The sequence below is a fragment of the Miniopterus natalensis genome, chromosome 1 (genome assembly GCF_054644295.1).
Source record: "Miniopterus natalensis isolate mMinNat1 chromosome 1, mMinNat1.hap1, whole genome shotgun sequence".
In the NCBI taxonomy this organism is placed as follows: domain Eukaryota; kingdom Metazoa; phylum Chordata; class Mammalia; order Chiroptera; family Miniopteridae; genus Miniopterus; species Miniopterus natalensis.
The window spans coordinates 157,104,860-157,129,068 of record NC_142081.1 but is presented as its reverse complement, the minus strand read 5'-3'; the positions used below and the strand labels follow the sequence as shown (position 1 = coordinate 157,129,068).

The window sequence follows — 24,209 nt, the reverse complement described above, 5'->3', positions numbered from 1 at the left end:
TTCTACATACTACATAAAAGGTATTCATTCACATTCAAAATGAAATTTTGGTATTTTAACCTTCAAAACACATGCATATTCATTTGAGAAGCATGCTATCCTCTTTAAGTGCTATTTCTTAATGGGCATAGAAAGCCAACCTCACAGGCTCCAATCTAATTTATTAGTTGCTTACTGTTCTTTCTTTTGTATTGGGTACAGTCAGTTTATTTCCCTTTGAGATTAAGTTCCTCAGTGATATTACATGATTTTGGTAGTTGTTTCTCATTCTTTTTAATTAATTGGTACTTTTTCTTCTAGGTGGATTCTCCACAGTTTTCCTGGTGCGAACTCATGGTGGAATCCGCCATGCATTGAAGCGAATGTATGTCAATAACTTGTCAGACCTCAACATTTGTAAAAGGGAAATTAAAATTATGGTAAGTGAAAGTAATTCCATTAAAAAAACTGGCGTATTTTCTTTTGGTTTTGCACTAACACATTAACCAGCTTTTAGGCAAGTTGCTTATTGGTTTATGCACATCTAGAAAACCTTTGAACATCATTAAGTTAACTTGGAAAATTATCTGGGAATTTCTAGTATATTCCTTATAACCATACTTAGAACTAAATACAGCCAACTCTTTTCTGTCCTTTTTCTATACTTGCCTACTGTCATTCAACGCCATGGTACTCTGCTTACTTTTTAAAAATACATCTAATTATGGATAATTTTGAGGATAGAAACATTTAGAGAATTATATAATAAATAGCAATTTACTCATTACCCAGGTTAAGAATTAAAGCCTTACAGATGCAGTTGAAGCCTTCTGTGTATTCCACTCCAAACATATCTCTGTACTATTTTCATCTGGAAAGTAACCTCTGTCCTGAGTTTGGTGTTTACCATTCGCATGGGTGTTCAGTATAGTCATTGTATGTGTTTGTATTCACAGACAATAATTAGTTTTGTTTTTTATTTTTAAATCATGCTATGAAGTTGTTCGGTTTTTTTGGTGTACTCTGCAATATATAAGGTATCCTTTAACAAGAGAAAAATTCTTTTTAAGTATTAGGAAAAGTGAAAAGTATTTTCTTTTTTAAAGCATTTTCTTTTTTTTTAATCCTCACCCGAGGATATGTTTATTGATTTTAGACAGAGAGGAAAGGAGGAAGGGAGGGAGGAAAGGAGGGAGAGAGAGAGAGCGACATCAATTGGTTGCCTCCAGTATGAACCCCGACTGGGGATTCAACCTGCAGTCTAGGAATATGCCCTGACCTAGAATCGAACCTGCAACTTTATGGTGTACAGGATGACGCTCCAACCAACTGAGCCCCCTGGCTGGGGCTGAAAAATGTTTTAACAGCCATTAAAGAAAATTTCAGTAACTCAGTTACCTAAACAGTAAAAAAAAACCTACAAAATAAAAATGTCCCTGTTTTCTGGGGTTGCTATTCTCAGTGCTCTAGGTGGCTTCTTGTTACTCTTCTTCCACTCTCCCTCCCTTCCCCTCTTTTGTTCAGTTCTCTCCTCCTCATGTTATGTTTATCAAGTGCTAATATATATATGAATTTTTTGTTGTTGTTGAGGTCTAATTCACATAATATAAAATTAACCATTTTAAGATGAACAATTCAATGACATTTAATAAACTCACAATGTTTGTGTAACCACCACCTCGATCTAGTTCTAAAACCTTTTTATCACTCCAAGAGGAAACCCCCTTGCCCATTAAGCAGTTGCACTCCATTGCCCCTTTGATTTAGCCACTGACAACAACCTGTCTATGTTGTGCCTCTAGATTTATCTATTTTGAATATTTCATATAAATGGAGTCATATACTACGTTACCTTTTGTATTTGGCTTCCTCCACTTAGCATGTTTTTGAGGTTTACTCACATTGTAGTATGTACTTCATTCTCTTTTATGGCTGAATAATATTCCATTGTATATATGTGTATCACACTTTATATGTTCATTTGTTGTTCAACTTTTTAAGAAACATCAATGAATATTTGGGCATTAAAAAATTTTCAATTACAGTTGACATTCTATATTGTATTAGTTTCAGGTGTATAGCATAGTGGTTAGACACTTATATATGAATGCTCCAGTTTTTCAACATTCCTGTTTTTCCACACTTGTTATTAATGCCAGTCCTACTTATCCAGCTGCTAAGAGGGAGATTTCTTATTTTTTATCAACATCTTAACACACCTATTTTGATCCCTTTTGTTTGAAGATAGGCACATTTATACAGTCTGACTCACCTGAATTCTGCTTTTGTTGTCCCTGTTTCTTAGCTTTGAGACTTGCTTTTTGTAAAGCCAAAAGAGTAAAAGATTTACCCCAAGATAATGGGGGAATCTTAAACCTAGTTCTCTAACTAACTTGAGCCCAGATATGATACTGTTGTGCCATAATTCTTTTAGTAGAATGTGTATAATTTAGACACATAAAAATATAGTCATTATCAACAGTAACAACACTCAAATCTTACGCTTTTGAACAAGATGTTTTACGAAGATTAGCTCTTTAGAGCAGTGTTCTTCCAACTTTTTTGATAACCCATCTCCCATTATGTATATTTATTTATGAATTAGTGACATGTTCAGCTGCCATAAGAATGTAAATCTCAAATTACATTACACAATTAGAACTAGGTTTTTAATTAATGATAGTAGATGTAAATTCAGTTAGAATAGTATTTTTGACAATTGTTTTTAAATTTTCAGATAGACTGAATTAGATCATGATTATTTTAAATCTCAGTATATGCTGATGGTTATCTTATACTAGGAGCCAAAAGTGTCAGATTTGCCATTTTCTTATTATTTCCTCATACTTGTATTATTAATATCATTTTTCTGGTTTCTTTCCAGAAATCCTTTTAGGCCACTTGTTTATTTTTTACATTATTGAGTTAATAATATGTACATTTAAAAATCTACTTAACTAGGTACACATTAATTGCAATATGTTGCATTGAAAACATGCAGATGAGAGTATAATTGCTAGTTCATAAGTATATGGATGGACAACAGTAGGTTTACAGGAAAATAAAATAGTTAAATAACTAATAATACAAGAATAAATTCTGTGTTTTTTGTACTCACAACTGTAAATCTACTTTGTCCACCCCTGGATTAGAGCTTATTTTTTTCATTTTTTTAGATAAAATAAAAATTCTGGTACTCTTGAGTCCCTAAGGACTGACTATCTTGCACACTCACTTTTGGAGACTATTACTTTTGATTGAACCATCTTTCTTCTTGGTTGAATTTAAAGATAAGTGTTCACTGAGTGGTTGCCTGTCAGAAAATGACAGTTACATGTAAATACTTTCCATTTGAACTGTAGAAACCTTTTTGAAATATGTAAGATTCCATACTCATGCCTAAGTCTTACTTTTTGAAACTATCTAAATACATTAAGTTAGACATCAAACTATTGGTCATGATAGAGCTTTAAAATGCATATTTTTTGATAGAACTTTAAAATGTATATTTTTCCATTCTTAAAATTTTGTTTCTTTTTTATAGAAAGAGCTATCTGGTCACAAAAATATTGTGGGTTATTTGGACTGTGCTGTTAATTCAATTAGCGATAATGTATGGGAAGTGCTTATCTTAATGGAATATTGTCGAGGTAAGTGTTTTTCTGCATTTGTTTTATACTTTAAAAAGGCCTTAAAATGGGTTGCTAGGTGTCTTGGTTTCTCCTAGAACAGCTGTCACCTCATTCTAGATACTTATTGCAATCTCAGCTTTAATTATCTGTCTAATTAAGGAATGCTGTTAAAAATATTTAAAACCTAAGTCATAGTTGCTGCAGTGTTGATATGAGTAGGTAAATGGATGAAGAAGATGCTGTTGGATTTAAAACATAAAATCTAAGCAGGTAAAGAGCAGTTACACTTCTTGGGTCCTGTACAGTTCTTTTATAATTTAACCAAGAAGAGCATAATGTATCAGCATTAGTGTTAAAAGAATTTTTTCCAGCACTCTACCATGTTATCTTTCTTTCTTTCTTTTTTTTTCTTTTTTTAATATATCTTTATTGATTTCAGAGAGAGGAAAGGAGAGGGAGAGAGAGAGAGAGAGAAACATCAATGACGAGAGAGTTGTTGATCGAGCCCGCAACCTGGGCATGTGCCCTGACCGGGAATCGAACCCTGATCGCCTGGATCCTAGGTTGACACTCAACCACTGAGCCATGCCCGATCGGGCTGCCATGTTATCTTTCAGTGTATTAAATGGAATAAATTTAGAGAACATATTTTGATTTATAATTTTGATAAACTTGTATTATTTGGTATTTTGGGATTCTTTTGTAAATATCAGAAGGTAGAAAAGCACATTTTATTTGGACCTAATGTATTTTTAAAGAAATAATTACTTGTATAGTATATACCCTAAGAAAATAATGATAACTTAAAAAAAATCCCTAAATTTTTTTTTTACTTTAATGCATGAAGGGGGCAATTAATCTATTTCCTGCAAACTTAAAAAAAATCAGACTGCATCTGGCAGTTTGTGTTCTAGGGGGTTTTGGTTTATATTTAGATTATCTTAAGACAGTTATGACTGTTAATTATAATACCAGAAACTTACCATTTCCTGAAGGTTGTAGGAGGATGATGGTAGTGGTGATGGAGAAAATATGGTCTCGCCCTAGCCGGTTTTGCTCAGTGGTTAGAGCATCAGCCCACGAACTGACGCAGACTGAAGGGTCCTGGGTTCGATTCCAGCCAAGGGCATGTACCTGGGTTGCAGGCTCAATCCCCGGCCTGGGTCAGAGTGCATGTGGGAGGCAACCAATCCATATGTCTCTCTCTCTCATCTCCCTTCTACTCTCTGTGAAAGCAATGAAAAAGTATCCTCAAGTGAGGATTAAAAAAGAAGAGAAAATATGGCCTCATTTACTTCAGTCTTATAAGGAGGGAGGATAGAGGGAAGGGAAGTGAGTCAATTTTGTGATATCTGTTGTGATGTACTTTCAACTTACTTCCATATGTGATCTAAGAAATTAGATGTTTTCTCTTATTCATATCTCACATTCTCTACTGTAAAGCATTGCGATCTCCTTAAGGAGAAGATACTGATTTTCCCTACCTCATTTTCCTGAATTGTAGCATTTACAGTTCTAATTCTTAGCTGGATTATAGTTAACTAGTAGCTCTAACTTTTTAAAGATAATTGAATTGGGCATAATTATAACCCTGGGCGAATTTAACTAATTGTCATCCAGAAGACATTTTAAAAGGAGAACGAAATGAACTTCCAATATTTAGGGAACAAATTGTTTTGAGGAAGGCATTCTTTTGCTTTTTTAAAAATAACAATTTAAAAAAATCTGGTTTTAATCAAGATTTGTTTTACATGAAATTTTTATTTTGATCAGTTATTTATGAATACAGGGTGTCTCCAAAAATGTATACACACTTTGAGTAATTATTCATTCCAGTGGGTTAATCTGAAAAGAAAGAAGTATCAATTGATCTATCAGCTGCTAAAGCATGTATACATTTTTTGGGGGATTCCCTGTATATTTTAAAAAGTAAAATAGATTTGTTAAGCTATGGTTAAATCAGTATCTTCCTGCCCCTTCCCTCTCTTCAGAGACATGCACTTTAAAATCCTTGAGATGTTTGTTGTTTGTTTACTTCCATATTTCTATACTACATTATGTAAAGAAGAATCGGTAGTTTTAGTGAGAATCCTTAGAGTATGAAAGAGAAGGAAGGAACTTAGAAAATCAGGGGAAGTATGTGATTCTGGGCTCTTGAGAGTTTGGTAGTGGTGATTTTCTGTTTTTATGTTTTAGGTAGTACCTTCAAGAAAAGATGAGGATTTTACTGTCAGTGTAGTGTAGTCTCAGTTTTTGGATTGAATTAATAATCAGTGTTTAAATTTTTTTGTTTGCTATTAAACTGTGACATGTAATAGTCTATAATTTCATTTTCTTTCTTATACTTCTTTTTATTTTTCCTGGAGTTAATAATTATGCCAGTTTTCATTTGCTTTATTTTCTCTATACATATTAGTATTTTAGTCCTACATTCTCCATTGAAAGTGTAAATCTTTATGCAATGTGTTTAAACATTTTAATATTTGTGTCAATTTTATTTTTTTGTTCCTTAGAAACATCCTTTTGGGAGACTTATTTCTCTTTAATTTTGAACAACATTCAGCTGTCATTCTGGGAATTCCTTTTGCCTTCCTCCTATTTTAGATTCCCTGCTACTCATGTCTCTCACTTGTTTTTATTACTGCCTTTGGTAGAGCACATTTTTCAGTAGCTTTCTAATAACAGATTTATGGAAGAAAACATTTTTAAAAAATTGATTTGAGAGACAGAGAGAGAAACATCAATATATTGTTCTATTTAATTTGCACTCATTAGTTGATTCTTATATGTGCCCTCACCAGGATTGAATGTTCAGCTTTGGCTTATCAGGACAGTGCTCCAACCAACTGAGCTACCTGATCAGGACTGGAAGAAAACATTTTTGAAACCTTGCATATATAAAAATATTTTTATTCTACATCCATATTTATTGATTTGGCTGGATAAAGAGTTGTATGTTAGATATAATTTAATCTATAATTTTGAAGGCATTTTATTTTTTTCACTATTGTTAATATTGAGAAGTTGGATGCATTATGGTTCCTAAATTTTTTTGTGTGACCTATTTTTTTCCATGGACACTTTTTGAATCTTTCCTTTATCCCCAGCATTATAAAATTTTAAGATATATATGCCTTGGATGTGGGTCATTTTGCTGGTATTTTTTTTTGCTGGGTGTTCAGTTTTTTTCTCTTTCATTTTCTCTGTTCTGACTTTTTGGACTTTTAATTTTTAGGATATTAGTCTTCCTAGATTTGTTACTGGAGAGCCAGCCTAGTTGAAGGGTGCTTGGCTCTCCCTTCCTCGGCTCTTGTCATACTCATGAGAAAGAATTCAGATGAGTCACAGAAAGCAGTGTTGAAGCAAAACAAGCAAATTTATTAATAATATACACTTGGCATAAAGCACAAGCTGGCAACTCAGCCATTCTGAGTGCACCATCTGGTGGGGATTCAAGGGCTTTATACTTTCCCCCCCATAGGTTTCGAGGTTCCCCTGTTGGATAGACTAGATTTCAAAGTTCCCCTCTTTTACATTGTTGCGACTTTCCCCAGAATTTGTGAGAATATCTGGTGATTTTATCTTGGCGGCAAGTCCCAAGACTGCTGACTTCTTTGTTCACTGGGTGTGATAAACTCCCCCTTTTTCTTTTCCCCTTTTCCTTCCCCGCCCCAGTAGTTATCTTTCCTGCCTAACATCCCCCAGGTGATACCATCCAAATGCTTTTGGGGTTTTGTTGTTTGTCCCCCATACTTTATCTGTCTTTGAATTTAGCTGGCACAAATGGCATTACTTGGGCCTTTGTTCTCTCTTTTCCCAGGCCAGGGTGATTTGAGCTATGTACTCTCTGATTAGGGAAGAGGCTATAAACAGTTTGCTCTCAAGTGTCCTTGGTTGGGGAAGATAAGGTCTTGTGATTTACAAACTGACTATAAGCCAGGCAAACTGTTTGACCATGTTTAATTTTCTTGTCTCAGTTTCCCCATTCTGCTTACCCAGGAATTTTCCTAGCTAGGAAGCTATCCTGCCATAGATTGATCAATCCTCTGATTTTCTTTTATTGTTCTTCTCTTTCTTTTTATCCTGCTTGTGTTGGGAGCATTCATTCAATTTATCTTTCAGCTCCTCTACAGAATTTTGTATTTCTGCCAAATTTTGTATTTCTGCCAAATTTTGTATTTCTGCCAAATTTTGTATTTTTAATTTCCAAGAACTTTTTATTTTTGATTCTTTCAGTGTTGTTGTTTGTTAAACTGTACCTTGCTCTTGTTTTAGGTGCAGATATTTTGTTTTCTACAGATATTAATTACAGCTTTTAAAAATGTTTTTCTTATGTGTTTTTGTTTTTTTCTTAAATTTTTCCTATTTGTTATTATGCCTTCTCCATTATGTTAGAAGTTTTCTTTAAATGTTTTACCAGATAAGCTTACTGTATGTACTACAGATCAGAATGTACCACTGATAGGCACTCATTCAACATAGTACTAGAAGTCCTAGCCACAGCATTCAGGCAATTATATCTTAAGATAAGGAATCTAGAGGATCTGAATAGAACATGCTCAGTTTCTTTTCTCAGATGAATCAGTTCCCAGTGGGTTGGAGGGGTGAAGAATGGGTGAATACATGCTTTCCTCTTACTTCCTCTATAAAAGTTAATTTGTTTTACATAAAATTGTTTAAGAATGAAGGTACTTTAGTGAAGGAATCATTGTTATATACAGTTCAGGTACTTTGGTTCTGATTATGTAGAGAGAAAACTGTATAGAAAGTAGAAGACTGTGTTAAATAGCTTATATACTCCACCATGGTTTCAAGTATCAAATATTTACAATCATCTTTTGTCGAATGTTAGATCTCTGCAGGTTGATGGGTGTGGCACTGCTTACTTTGCTAATGTTCTAAAGTATAGGTTAAAGAAGGGTTATATGCTTTAGGTACCAAACTTTAGGAAATCAGAGTTCGTATTTTGAATATATTTTTATTATTTTATGAAAAGAGCTTTATTTCTAGGAGGTATTCTGCAGAAATTTCTACGGATAATTGTTAGCTTTTGCTTAATAACAAAACATTACAAAACTCAGTAGCATAAAACAACATTTATTATTGCTTGTGTATCAATGGGTCAGCTGTTCTAGACTGAGATTGGTGAGTTGACACTACTCATTTTGGCTGGACTTGCTCACATGCCAGTGGGTTTGCTGGGACTCATTTTACACATTTCTCATCTTCTTCCTGGCATGAGCAAACTATCCTGGGGATGTTTTTCCCATGGATATGGTAGAAACACGAGAGCAAGTGGGGGATGTGAGGGCTCTTAAGGCCTACGCTTGGGACTGGCACACTGCCACTTCTGCCTTATTCTATTGTATAATCAGATAGGAAGGGTTGGATGACTACTTTAAGAGGTTAGGAAAATGTTGACTTTTTTATTTTAGTGATGAAGTAAATTGGCAGAGTATAAGAGCTTTTGTTAGGAGATGATACCTGTTTGAAAAATATGGAAATATTGGGAAATCTATGCATCTTGTTTTAAAAGACCTTCAGTATATAATTTTAAATTTTCATTTTCATTAGAATAACCTTACTTTAATATAACTTTCAGAAGAGTTTGACTTTGATTAATAAAATCTTTTTTTGTGTCTCCATTTGAAATGCAGCTCAAATACAGATTTTTAGCTTTTTGGGGAGGACCTGAATTTTGTGACTCAAGGTTTTTAGCTCAAAGATCTTGGAATGGAGAAAAGAGGATTAACATTTGTTTAAAATTCATCCTACTTGTTATTGTTACAGCATTGAACCTTTAGGAGAGGTGGAACAAGCTTAAGGTTTTGATTTCTTTAGCTATGAAATAGTATTTCAATAATGTGAATGAGTACCCAGAAAGCATTATTCATCCTGTTTCATTTTTGGTCAAAATGAGTCAGGGTTTCTGACAAGAGGGAGAAGGAAGTTGTTGCCTGGTCAGGTGCTTCACTCTTATGAGATGCCCTGAACAAATTAAAGGCAAATGGACTTGTGTTTTCAGAAAGTTGGAGGTTGAGGTAAAAGTTCATGTTCTTTTTGCTTTAAAATTCTAAGGAAAAACAACCATTTCAGAAAATACATGAGAATGCTGTTGAGACAGTAATAATAAAAGGCACAGGTGTGTATGCGCCTTCTTCCAGATTTCAAAATAGCAAACATTCATTTATTAAACCTTGTTAAAAGAAAATTTCATGTTAACATAAGCTTACCTTTTTAAGTTCCCAAACTTGATTTTTATTGGAATGGCTTCTGAATGAATCACATATTTACTTTTGCTCTTAAAATATAACAATGATAGTTAACTTCTTAATAATTAAGAATTGTCATTAGACTGCGATTATTGTAGTATATTGTAGCATATAATAATTCTCTCAGTGCTCAGGTGTGGCTGTTTGATTTTAGTTAGTGGACTCTGCCCATTATCCCTTACCTAGTTTAGAGGATTAGCCTCTTAACCCATTTCTTCATTTCCACTCTAGTGATCCCCTCATTGCCCAATCTAGGAAACCTTTTAAAAAGTCAGATCAGGAAGTTTCTTTGATTCTTGTTAAAATACAAGTATTTCTGATTGCTGTCTGCCTTGTCAGTCTCATCTCACCTCACCCTCTTCTCTGCTTCCTAGACCATGTCCACATTGGCTTTCTTTAAGCTATTCAAAGTCATTAAGCTCTTTCCCAAATGTGCTTGTTTCCTGTCTAGCCTCATTCTCAATATAAATATCACTTCCTTAGACAGGCCCTATGTAATACCCTCTCTTCCCCATCCCCCTTCACCAATTTAAATACAGGTTCCTCTCATGTTCTTATTGTACATAATTACGATATGTGTTTATTTGTGTGATTGTTTAATGCTTATCTCTGCCTTTAGACTATAAATTCCATGATAATAGGAACTTTATTTTTGTTTATCATTGCTTACCCAATAACTAGCATAGTGTGGAATAAACTTTTTTAAAATCTGTGATGCTGTCAATTATAAGGTGTACCCTGATTTCAGAGATGTTAAAATGTTAAAACATAGGAATAGCATTAGCAGGACATCATCTATCTAAGATGTTCTCATGTTAGAGATGTAAAATGTGAAAAAATGTATTTCATTAAATCAATACTTAATGGTATAATTCTCCTTACAGGAGAATTATGAAAAAGCCATAACCTGAGACTATAAATGCTTTTCTTAATTTCTTTGTGATAGATTGCATGTATCAAAAATGCATCCTCTCAAAATTATGTTTTTGGTTAGCTGGGCAGGTAGTGAATCAGATGAATAAGAAGCTGCAGACAGGTTTTACGGAACCAGAAGTGTTACAGATATTCTGTGATACCTGTGAAGCTGTTGCGAGGTTGCATCAGTGTAAGACTCCAATAATTCACCGGGATCTGAAGGTAAGAACTTTAGACTCCTCATGGATCAATACATTTTAAACTCTTAAATGTTCTTGGGTTATCTTCATCTAAACCAGTTTTTATTACTAGCACTGAGCTTGATCTCTGTCCCCTGCTGCATTTCCTGAGGTTATCTAAGTGGCTGTAGAATTTGGTGGTGATTATCTTTAACGTCACTATATCTTACCTTTTTATGCGCTCTGACCTCTTTTATCTGATACCCAATTGTTACACTGGAAAAAGTTCCCCAAAGGGGATTGAACAGTTCTGGTATCATATTATTAGAGATACCAGTACTCATATCTTTTAAAACTATAGGTTCCTTCTTTGATACTCACAAACACTAAGATTACAAAAATTCTTCTTCCTGAAATTCTTAATGTGCAGATATCCCATGGCTAACGTTTTCCCCCTTCAAGTCAGCTCAGTTCACCTTCGCAGTGAGTTCTGTCTCGTAACTGCCTTAGTTATAATTACAACTGAACATTTCTACTTTCCACCTGCTCTACCTTTTATTATCACTTCTTACCTTCTAAGATACTATTTAATTTGTTTCTGTATTATGCCTATTGTTTATTTTCTGTCCTCTCCCACTAAAATGTAAGCTCCATGTAGACAAGGATTTTTCTCTTTTGTGTAGATGTATCCAAGCATTTAGAAGAGTGCCTGGTACATAGTGTGTTCTCAGTAATTAATATTTAATGAATGAATGAATCTCAGTTCTGACTGATTATACAGAGTTTATGAACCATGATAATAAAACGCTCTTAAGACACAAGAGAATAGAAGATGTTGCTTAGAATATAGGTCATAACCACGAAAACATCATCCAGGGAACTGTATGGTAAAAGGATACAAGGCAAGACAAGGTCGAAAGGCATGACTGCCCTTTAATTTGGATAACCAGTTTAGTTTACTTCAGTTCTTTTGAATATGCAACTTTTACATTTCCCTAATAATTTATATGATTTTTAAAAATTATTAAAAATTACTTTTTTCATGTAGATATTTTCAGCTGAGTCATTGATTTAAAACCAGAAAAAAATTGAACTGCACAGTTTTGTATAGGCCATGTTTCATATGCTTAGTTCTTTTTACATGTGTAAATTTAAGCAAGCTTATGTTTTGTTTAAGTAGATTTCTTGTACAAATATTTATTGTGTCTGAACCTTTTAGTCTAAGAAGTAGACTAAAATGAACTCTAAAAGAAAAATTATAAAGAAACAATAATGTATTTTGATAGAATTGAGAGAAATTGAATTACTCTTCAAGACTGTGTTATAAAAGGAAAAAAAATATTGTGGAAAAATGTAATTATTAAATAGTATCATTTATTGAGCGCTTCATTCCAGCCACCGTTCTAAGCACTCTTCATGTTTTAATTAATTTAGTTTTTATAATAATAGATATTATCTTCCCCATTTTATAGATATGGAAGCTAAAGCACACAGTGGTTAAGCAAATTGTCCAAGGGTATGCATGCTAGTGAGTAGCACAGTTGGGCTATGAATCCACACTCTGCTGTTTTAGAAACTGTTTATGTAATTTGTTTACTTAAGTTACTACAACTCTAATCTTTAAGTTAAGACATAAAGTCAAGTCCTGTTTTTCAGTGTAGTATTTTATATAAAAATGGTATTAAAAGTCAGAGATAGAATTTTAATGGTTTTTGTTGATGCTGCCTATCAATAAGATGAAGTGTCAGAAATGGAGAGAAATGGAGGTATAGTATATATACTCTACTGCTACAAGTTTCTCTTTCACTGAAGCATTTTTAGAGAGGATTTGGGGTTTCTTGTCCCCTGCAAAAATAATCCTGGGATGGGAGAAGCACTTCTGTGTTCTTAGTAAGAAAAGGAGTAGACATAGTAGAATATAATTTTGGTCTGATTCATTTGTCTTTCCTCATAATTTGAGGTATATCATATATAGTATATATATGATATTTATATGTGTATATATATGTATATGTATGTATATATTAAAAACCCTTTGATGTTTATTGTGTAAGATCATGGTTGTAAAAAGATAATTTTCATTTTGAAAATAGTACTAATTATTGATTTTCTTCTCTTAAGGTAGAAAATATTTTGTTGAATGATGGTGGAAACTATGTACTTTGTGACTTTGGCAGTGCCACTAATAAATTTCTTAATCCTCAAAAAGATGGAGTTAATGTAGTAGAAGAAGAAATTAAAAAGTAAGTGTTTATCTTTATTGCATTTGTCTTAAAGGAATTTTAGTTAACTTGGGCCTGTGATCAGTTCTGCTAATACATATTTTAGATATTCCATTCATAGATTTCTTCAACATATTTTTATGTCTTAGACAATGATTAATTTATGTCTGATCTAGCTCAATAGGGAATACATTCTACCATGAATACAAGTTTTTCATCCATGTTGTAAACACATTTATCAAGAAAGCTATAATAATTAGTGGAAAGGGAGATTTCAGTGATTGTTGAGTTCATTTACACATCTTTGTTTTTACTAATACTAAAAATTTGTTCTTGTTAGGAACAGTTAAATTATTTGAAAACATACAAGCTTTTACTTCATATTTAATAAGAAGTTGACTTCCCTATGCATTGGAAACTATGCAGAAAATGCGTTACTTTGTAATAGTGTACTGGAAAGCTCTCTGGTAGAAAAATAAGTCATATCCGGTTTATGCTTTCTTAGTCTTGTACTTTCCATGGGTTGCTAGGTTACCTGTTAAGACTTTTCTCTGACTTATCTGTTTTCTAGTTTTAGAAAATGGAACTGTTTATAAGTCTTAGATTACCTTAATAAAATGATACAGCATATAGAAAGATTTGCCAGAATAGGAATTTCTAATAATTGCTAATAGTTCTAATATTTCTAATAGTTGCCCTCTTTACTGATTCTGATATATAATGGCTGCTATAGAATTCTGCTCAAGCACCTCTAACTTGCTGGGTTTTATTTCTTCTTATTGAGATCTGAAGTATAGTTAAGGTTTATTAGAATTTTTCATTAGTCATGAATGTAAGCTATGAGGGTATTCTTGTGCTTTGTGGCTCAATTGAAGAGTTAATGGCCTAACCGTGTACTTAATTAACAGGAATTTATTTAGAGCCTGCAATATAGTGAACACTGTTGGTGCTACAGGATAGCATTGAACAGAAGTCCTGCCTGCGTGCAGTTCATATTCTGGTTTTTAGGTTGCTACTCTGTAGTAGTATCATTGAGAATGTCCCACTGATCAGGGTCACTGGAAAAAGTAAGATGGTAGAATATTCACCTTTAAGATGTTTTATGTAAAATAAAACATGTAAACACTCAAAGTGAATTTAAAATTATGCCATGATATAGGAAGTTCTTCCATATTTTGGAAATTTCTGCCATGAAATCGAGCACTACTTCATTAAAATATTCTGTTCATAATGTATTTGAGGATTTTATGATTGGTAAATATTCACAGTATCTTATAATTGCAAATAGCTTATGATGGCTGTATTAGAATTGCACTTAATTAGTGTAGTTAGAATTATGGCACGTAGATTTTTTAAACAATATAAACAACAATTATAAAAATAAACCTAAAGGAGATTTACTGCCATGTATAAGGAAATATGTTACAGTCCATAAAAATAAACTCCTTAATAAACATAAATTAATTTTTTTAAAGAATGGAAATTTTAATTTTAAATTTACTAAAATATTTTGATAAGGATATTTTAATAGTTAAATACATTATTTCAAATAAGAAATTCAAGGAAAATTATGTTTCCAATATATTGTCTTCATTGAAATTTTTTGTATTAAAGAGAGTTAAGGTTTTTATCATTAGAGATGCTACTGCACTTGTTGAATAAAAATGTGTATACATGCTTTGTATTGTTTGATACTTGATGGACTTTTAATGCCTTTTAAAAATAGTATTATTTTTATGTAATGTTATTGAACTGAAAGTTTTTTGCAGTATTTTGTGTAGAAACAATGTAGTATCTGTCTTTATTTATTTATTTATTTATTTATTTATTATTTTTTATTTTTTTATATCTCCACTCCATTTTACTTATTTACTGCCAGGTATACAACTCTGTCATACAGAGCCCCTGAAATGATCAACCTTTATGGAGGGAAACCCATCACCACCAAGGCTGATATCTGGGTAAGGCCAAGAAAGGTTGACATTTTCTCTAACCAAATTTAAAAAATATGAGTTCAATTGATTATTTGCCCCCTGCTCCCCAAAAGGTATTTCCTAATAAATGGAAGAGTGGTGTATAGTAGAGCTGCTTATTTAGGAGATGAAAAATATTATAACATTTTATCTTCTTAATCCTGAATTGGAAAGCTTAGAAAAGCAAATAAAGGACTTGCATAGAATGTAATTTTTTGCCATGATATTTTTTAGTGTTTAGATTATATATGAGTGTTAACATTTTTTGATTGAGTGGAATTTTGGTTTATCACTTTATGGAAAAGCTGGACTTAACTCTTGAGTGATTATACTGATAATTTTCTGGAGTTTTAGGAAATAACCAGGAGTAAAACCTTTTTTCTAATTATAAACATTGACTAACATATATATTGAGATTTTTTATTATTTAGCATATATATCTGGATTGAATTATTAAGATAGATTGTGTTTCTATATAGTTGAATTTATGTTAGAATGTTAGTACCTCTTTAGAACTTATTTCATAGGTAAACTATGTTTTGGCTGTATTTTATAAACAAACTAGCAGGAAAGTACTTTAAATGTGAATTCACTGAAATTAAACTAGTATTTAGCTATATCCACCACTAGTGACCATGTTAGAGATGGAGGAAAAAACATTCCTTTGGAAATATTTCTAGAGTTTACTAGAAAAGTCATATTATTTTCTTTTTAAAACAATGTTCAGAAAGTAGCCGAAAGTAATGTGTGAAACCAAATGTGTGTCTCCTTGGTTCTCTTATCCTGGCCCTTTCCTATTGAGGTTGAGATACCCAAATATTTCTGCAAGGTAATAAAAAAAGAATATCTTTGATATCTTTTTATCTGTCCACATAACATATAACATATGATGTTGTGTTTTTTTCCAAAAGGTGGTTCTTAACTCTTGTTCAATTTTTAACCATATACATAATTGAATCAAACCACAAATAAGTTTGGTTTAATTTGATACTGCTTATAAATCACCAGCTTGTATAACTCAAATTCAGTTTGCTTTTCTCAGCATTAACATAAGACTCATTAAATGGCTTATAGTATAATGTAGAAAGCAAATTCAATTGGATCTTAATTGATAAAATGAAAGTAGTAGAAGAGGTGATTATGGAAGTTTTTTCTGGCCTAATTTTGTGACTGCTGTTAAAATCTATTACCTAAAAATCTATTTCAACAGCAGCAGAACCAACAGACATCAGAGCTCAGTACTGTTTTGAAATCATGAAGGGATGATTAAAAAAAAATTACTTACTAAACACATGTTGTTACCCAGTATCTTAAAAAAAGGAGAGGGAATCCTTTTTGTGGTTTATTTTTCACCAGACTTAGTATGCATGCCAAGCAGTGTACTAAGTTGTCAGCAATAAATTTAAAATTTATACTGTTTATAGATTAGTATATGGAGTAGTATTTCAAATAACAGCTAACTGGGTATAGCTGTGGGGTTATAGATACATAAAGATAAAAAAGCAGGAAAGATAATCAGAAAACAGAATATATGCTTGACAGAGATAGAACTTTAATTTCCATGATGCCATTTTTATGCTTGTCTTAGCTTAGGTGAAACAAGTACGCTACCACATTTTAGGTGAGAGATGCTTCATGTTACCTTTTGATGAGGGGAATGGAGGAGGGTGATAGCCTTCAAATTCAGGTCATTTGTTCCCTCTTGTTTTTTGAACAATTCTCATTATACGAAATGGATAAAGAGGGAAATGCATTTGGTGTGAAAAAACTAGGACACCTCATTGTGTTCACACAACATGAAGCAGAGTATTTTAGATTTATGTTTTTTAAGAATAATGACATTGCTGTCTAAAATTGTTGTTTGGGAACTCCCACTCATTTACTGTAACACAAGACACATTCATTACTAAAGGTTTGATTGAGAAGATAAAACTGGCTAAAATGGAGATATCTTTTGCCTAGACTGTCATCTGGGTAAGAGAAGGTGTAATTTAATGCAGATATTACACCATTAATAGTATTTTTTTTAGTGTTGTTAAGGGACCCTTATGTTCAATTTATTGCATGCATGCTGAAGGTATCTTACAGAACAAAGCATCATACATTTTTTAAAGCCACATTGAACTGGATTTTTCTATTCATAAAATCTTCATAATTTTGTTAATCATATAATAAATAACCCTGTAATGTCTTTAAATGGATATATTGAAATTTATAGAGCCTTTACATTTTTTCATTGGAAAATTGTTAAAATATTGTAAGTAATAATTAGTAAATTAATATTATTGAACTCACACAGGTGTTTCCTTATAATGTGATCTTCATAATAGCTGTAAAACTTAGAGTATTTGTTAGTTGCATTTGCTAAGTTGATATGTGGAGAAAATTCAACAAAGCAAACCAATTTGCTGGTTTTTAGATAGTAGGGCAAATTTTAGTATTGTTGATATAATTGTGTAATAATTATTGAATAATTTTATACAAATTGTTTAGAATTAGAAATACCCCTTACACTGTAGATGACACTTCTTGTGACAATATAATGATTTCCTGACCTGAAAATTACATTTTATTACTGGTTCTCTGGTTTGAGCTGTTAGCAGCTTAGTTTGAAATTTGTTTTTTAGGGTATTTTGTTTTTGTGGTCAGCAAGTAGATTTATTGGTGCTGTGATGTCTATTAAGCTATGCAAGTGAAGCAGACAAAGCCCTACCTTTTTGAATTTTAATATAGATTACCCAGGTAAAATATAATTAGTAAACTATAGAGTAAAAATCATAGGGTTATACAGAGAAATAGAGACTAATTTTTATAGTATGAAATAATGATACATGGTTAGTGCCTGATAAATTTAACTGTGCTGGCTAACTCATATTTGGAATCTGAGGATTTTACATGTTTTATAGTGAATTAAAAAAAATGCAGCTAGAAGGAGCCTTCTGCTTGCTTTGTTGCTTATATGCTACTTATGTACTAAATATATATTTTCCTTGTGGAAGAAATAAAAGTAGACTTTTTTCCCTAAAAGGGACCAGCCACTTCTAATTTCGGTTATATCATTCATGATGTAGATGTCTATGATAGCACTAATTCAGTCAGCTAGCCAAAGATGTGATAGAAAAACATGGAAATGATACGGTTAAATGTCTTCTCAAAAATTAAGCACAATTAATTTGTTTAAGTAAGTAATTTGTGAAAAGATTGATTCAGTATAGAAACATTAGCCTTTTTGAAAATAACAAATTTAGTTTTTGGTTTAGTGCTATTTTTATGTCTTGTGGTTAAGTTGTTTACTTGAGTTCTGATGATGTTCATGCTTCTTTATTTTACAGGCACTGGGATGTTTACTGTATAAACTCTGTTTCTTCACTCTTCCTTTTGGTGAGAGTCAGGTTGCTATCTGTGATGGCAGCTTCACCATCCCAGACAATTCTCGTTACTCCCATAACATACATTGCTTAATAAGTAAGTACTTGGAAAAATTTATGACACAATTGTAAGATACTATACATAGGACCTGCTGTTACATACCTTTGCCTGAATCTAGACTTTTAATTTCATTTATTATAATTTTATCAAATTATAGTAAAGAAAAACATTAAAAAAGATGTTTATAGACTTTTATGGAATGAAAGCAGCCTAATTGCTGACTAGTACATTAAGTCCCTAGATAAGCTTTTGTAGAATACAGAGATTATGTAATTAAGGAAACTGGAATTTCTGGAAAAACTTAAGCGTAACATTTAATTATTCGGTCTTTGTTGTTTTGAAATCCAAATATCCAGATCTATTGCTTTTTTTGGATCAAAGTATCGCTAATCTTAGATTGTTGCTTACTTGACCACCCTTGTTAATATCTATTCTTTATTGATTATGAAGTGGTTATCAGAAGCACCCTAAGTGTATCAGAAGTATAGTCCTGTGGGCCCTTGAATCCAAAAGAATACCTCAGATTTCCTTCTAGCCTGATCTAAGACTTTTTCCTTCCTTTTTGATAGGTACTGTAATTTAATTTATTACATATGTACATAGTAAAATTTCTGAAAAAGATGACTTGGGGAAGGAGAGGACCATCAAATATTAAAATATATTAGGAAGCTGCAGTATTTAAACACCACCTCTCAATACTGTTTGAATTAAAGTGTATCTAGCATTTCTACTCTGTTTCCTGCATGTTAAATATTTTCTCATAGCCTCTGACCACATAGAGCAATGCAGTAGAAAAGAGGGCCAATCTAAATATCTTTGATACTTTGTGTGATAAAGATGGCAGTTCAACTCAGTGGGGGAAAATAGTTGGAAATACAAAGAGTTAATAAAGAAGTCAGACTGAATCTCTACCTCAGACTTTATGCTGAAATTTCAGATAGGTTAAAGACAAATGTAAAATATGTATTTGAAGAAGATAGGTGTGAATTTATAACACTGAATGGGTAGTCTATAAGTAAGGCATTAAATCTCAGGAATGAGAAAAGAAGACTCCATTAACATATACATTTAAACCATTAAGAATCTTCCCAAATCCATGAACCCCAGCATGAAATCAAGTAATCAGTTGGAAAAAAGAAAATTTGTTACACATTTGACAAATGACTAGCTCTTGTAACTTAAGAGACTCAGGTGAATAAAAAGGAAAAGGGAAGTACCCTAAAGAAATATGGTCAAAAGAAAGTTGAGCGTTAAAAGGATAGCTAGCTTCGCTTTGCAAACATATTTGAAGCACATCTTTTTATTTCTATAACGTGGATTTGCTCACATGTGTTAGAAATTAGAGAATTATACCAGTTGAACACAAAAATTACATTGCTTCATGTGGCGTGTTTTTCTTAGGCAAGGGGAACCAGAGTAATAGGGTTGGGGAGATGGTGGTATAACTCACAGGGGAAAGGAAAGAGCCCTAAGCTTGGCTGCTGTACTTCAGCATGAACATGTTTAGCTCTGTGAAGAGTATTAAATGAGTGCTTCCACTTGGACTTTTATTCCCAGAGATTTACCTGTCAGTTTTGCGTGGCTCTCTACTGATAATGATGGCCCCCTGAAGGGCAGCCCCTCTGGCCCAGAATTCTACTTTTATTGGTTGAGCATCTCCCAGCCTTGTTTTGATGTGTTTTTATATCCTTGTGGCAGCCTTCAGTCAAATTAATTGACCTGCCTGGGCGGTCCAGGTTACCTTACTAATTAATATTTTTGTCAGTGTTCTGGTGACAAAGTTGTATAGTTTTCCAGTGGTCTGTCCCAAATCTATTTTCCCCTTATCCGTATTATTTTTAGCCTGAATGTGAAAACTTTGCAGAATGTGGAAAATTTTAAACGCAAACATACCATGAGAATTTATTTGAATAAGCATTAGACCCATAACCCTCTCCATCTTATCTAGTCATTTTCCTCCTTCGTTGTCCAAAAATTAGGGCATCAAGAGCATGAAATAACCCTGATTAACCGGAATTCTCAAAGAATAGATGAAGGAATTTATTTTGCTATTGGGTGTTCTGGCTAAGTGAAGTTTAATTTTTTATTGACACCCTTGTTGTATGTCATTGTAACTATGACATGACACTGCTTTGTATAATGTCTTAATCACAGTTGAACTGAGGATTTTATTGGGAATCTTTTAGTGTCTTAGGAATTCCGAATAGTCTCATTGGACAATTTTGTATGGGAGACCGGACAGTATATACTCTGATTTGTGATTTAATTTGTTTAAAGTAGTAAGATCTTATTTTCTTAACGTTAGGTTTGATTTTATTTTTTTTACCCTTCTCTGTGTGTCTGTGTGTGTGACTTTGCATTTGTAATGGCAAGGTTGAAACTAAACGCTATTGATAATTTTGGGATTTAATTGGTTCTAGTTAATTGATGCCTTAGTGTGCAACATATGCTTCTTTTATTTGTCAATAAATATATAGATTTTAATTTTTATCAGTGTTTGTATAAAGTTGACCTTGTATTAATGTTTTTGAACTTATTTCTGAGAGCTAGGCAGATATTTTAAAAAAGGTTGAGTAAAATAAAAGTATTCAAGTAAATGTTGGTATTTTATTTCCTGTCAAAGGATTTTTGTGAACTTTTAAAAAATTGTCTTAGGTAGTAAAAATTTAACAGAGTAGATATTTTTTAAAACCAGAACATACTTACCTATAATGTAACGTTTTCAGAAAACATTTAGACACTGCAGTTTTTTTCTTGCATCATCTGTAAATTTTATTCTTTTTTCACATGTGACCTTGCCTGTTTCCCACCATCTTATGTAGGTTCTCTGTCTGCTTTTATGCTCTGTAGTTAGTGATTTATATTTCTTTCAAATAAATTCTACATTCAGAAAACCAGGAAGTGCCTACCTGTGCCCATAGTTTTTGAAAATGTAACTTTTTACTGCCACTTGTCTATTTATGAAATGTAGTTGATCCCACATGTTATTATAAGTTAAAGCATTAAAAAACATATTTCTTTTTAGTATTGATAGGATTACTATCTGCTTGCATATATTTTATATGATCAGGATATTTGAAAATGAAATAGCCACTCCTAATCTTTGTAAAACTCTGTGGTTTGTGGTTACATAAATATTTGTATATATTTTTGTTATTACTGTTTGGTCAAGGATAATTACTATTACCCTTGAAAATGGTAATAGTAAGCTCTATTTAACAATAGAAAGCTCTATTTAACAATTAATTTGTTAAGAAAGTTCTATTTAACAATTAATTTTATTATACTTTTCTGCAGACTTGACTTCTTAAAAGTAGCAGTGTCGATTATTTACAAATTTTTTCATAACTTCTGTTAACTTTTCCAGTACACAATTAATGGAGGTGGATTGAGGAGAGAAGCACTTTTTATTTATGGATCTAAAAGTTAAAAAGAACTTAGACAACATTTAGAGAAGAGTGAGAAGCAAAACTGTAACAGAATTACTGAGTAGTTACACTACATGAACAGGATGCTGGCTGCCTCACCTTTCTTTCAGATTTGCTAAGGCGATTAGGGAAGTACATGGTGGAGATTAAGAGTAAGAGTCAAAAGACCTGGGCTTGCATCTGCTGTCACTTACTTAGTAGGAATATTGGGCACCTCTGTTTATCTCAAATCCCATTTTTTTTCTTTTTTTTTAAATATATCTTTATTGATTTCAGAGAGAGGAAAGGAGGGGGGAGAGAGAGAGATAGAAACATCAATGATGAGAGAGTCATTGATCAGCTGCAGCCTGCAACCCGGGCATGTGCCCTGACCGGGAATCGAACCCCGATCGGCTGGATCCTAGGTCGATGCTCAACCGCTGAGCCACTCCCGGCCGGGCTCAAATTTCATTTCTAAAATGAGCATATTAAAAGTACCTACCTCTTAGGTTTATTGTGAAAATTAAATTATGAAAAGTGCTTCTTAGCATGTGTAAGTACTCAGTAAGTGATGGCCTTTTTAATACTTACGTCGTTACTGCTGTGATAACTGTCACTATCAGTACTACTGAAATCTATTATAATTCTTCCTGAACTAACCTCATTTCTAATTTTCTGGGTAAGGATCAGGGCATCTACTGTCAGATACTCAATAGCATGTACTTTCCCTGCAGAGATTTCTTTGGATGCTTTGAAGCAGAACTTGGTTTTGCAGGTTAATGGTGGATCTACCAAAGGCTTACCATAAATTATCATATATTCCAGGATATACTGTTATGTAACTAACTACTTTTCTCACCTCTTTCTTTGTGTAAATATAATGAATCATAATGGCAGCAAGGAAAGTTTTATCTTTTATTGCTTTTGGGTCTGCTGACATATTGTTGCTTTATGGTTCTGTATCTTAGCTCTTAGAAGCTTATCTATTGGCTTTAAATTTATTTTTTAAATTGAAATATAATTGACATATAATGTATTAGTTCCAGGTATACAACATAATTATTCAATGTATGTATACAGGATGTCCCCCCAAAAATGTATACACACTAACCGCTGATTCTATTACATTTTGAAAATTAAACGTATTTTAATAAACTCTGCCTTTATAATTATTCAAAGTGTGTATACATTTTTGGGGGATGACCTGTATATTGTGAAATGATCACCACAATAATTCTAGTTAACACTGATCACTTCATATAGTTATACATTGTTTTTCCCTTGTTCTGACACCTTTTATGATCTCTCAGCAACTTTCAAATATACAGTACAGTGTTGTTAACTATAGTCTTCATGCTGTACATTGCATCCCCAGGACTTTTATAACTAGAAGTTTGTACCCTCACCCATATCACCCACACCCTAGCCCCTATCTCTGGCAACCACCAATCTGTTCTCTGTATCTATGAGATGTTGTTTTTTGTGTGTTTTTTTAAAGTGATCCCACATACGAGTAAGATCATAGGGTATTTGTCTTTCCTCTGACTTCTTTTGTTTAGCATAATGCCCTCGGGCCCTTCCATGGTCTTTCAAATGGCAAGGTTTCCTTCCTTTTTATGACTGAATAATATTCCTCTGTGTGTATAACTTTTTTGTTATCCATTTATCCATTGATGAACACTTAAGTTGCTTCCATGTCTTGGTTATTGTAAATAATGCTGCAATAACGATAGGGATGCAGATATTTTTTCCAGTTAGTGTTTCTGTTTCTTTCCAATACATACTCAGAAGGAGAATTGGAAGATTACATGGTACTTCTATTTTTAAGTTTTTTAGAGACCTTTATACTGTTTTCCAATTTACATTTCCTATGCTAAATTACATTTCCGCCAACAGTGCACATGGGTTCCCTTTTTTTCACCTTCTCACCAACACTTGTTATTTTTTATCTTATTGATGATAAATTTATTTTAATACTTATTTTCTGTGGGAAACCAGGAATTTACTTGCATGTTATAATATACTTAAAATTTATTATGCAATGAGGGGAAAAAGGGGACATCTATAATACTTTCAACAATTAAGATAAATTAAAAAAATTTATTATGGAAATTTAAAAAATATAGGCAACACAGTACAGTAAAGCTTCAGTGGGTACCCACTCATGGCTTATCTTGTTTCATATACCCCCTCACGCATTC

The 24,209-nt window shown here is 32.7% G+C and overlaps 1 protein-coding gene across 1 annotated transcript in view; it reads left to right on the top strand.

Annotated features, from left to right (window-relative positions):
* The window catches only part of BMP2K (BMP2 inducible kinase), a 111,857-nt gene that overhangs the window by 38,477 nt on the left and 49,171 nt on the right, over positions 1–24,209 (top strand). Inside the window, 6 exon segments of the mRNA XM_087826769.1 lie at positions 301–419; positions 3,524–3,629; positions 10,878–11,020; positions 13,099–13,220; positions 15,079–15,160; positions 18,505–18,637. Coding sequence (XP_087682895.1) covers positions 301–419; positions 3,524–3,629; positions 10,878–11,020; positions 13,099–13,220; positions 15,079–15,160; positions 18,505–18,637 — 705 coding nt within the window.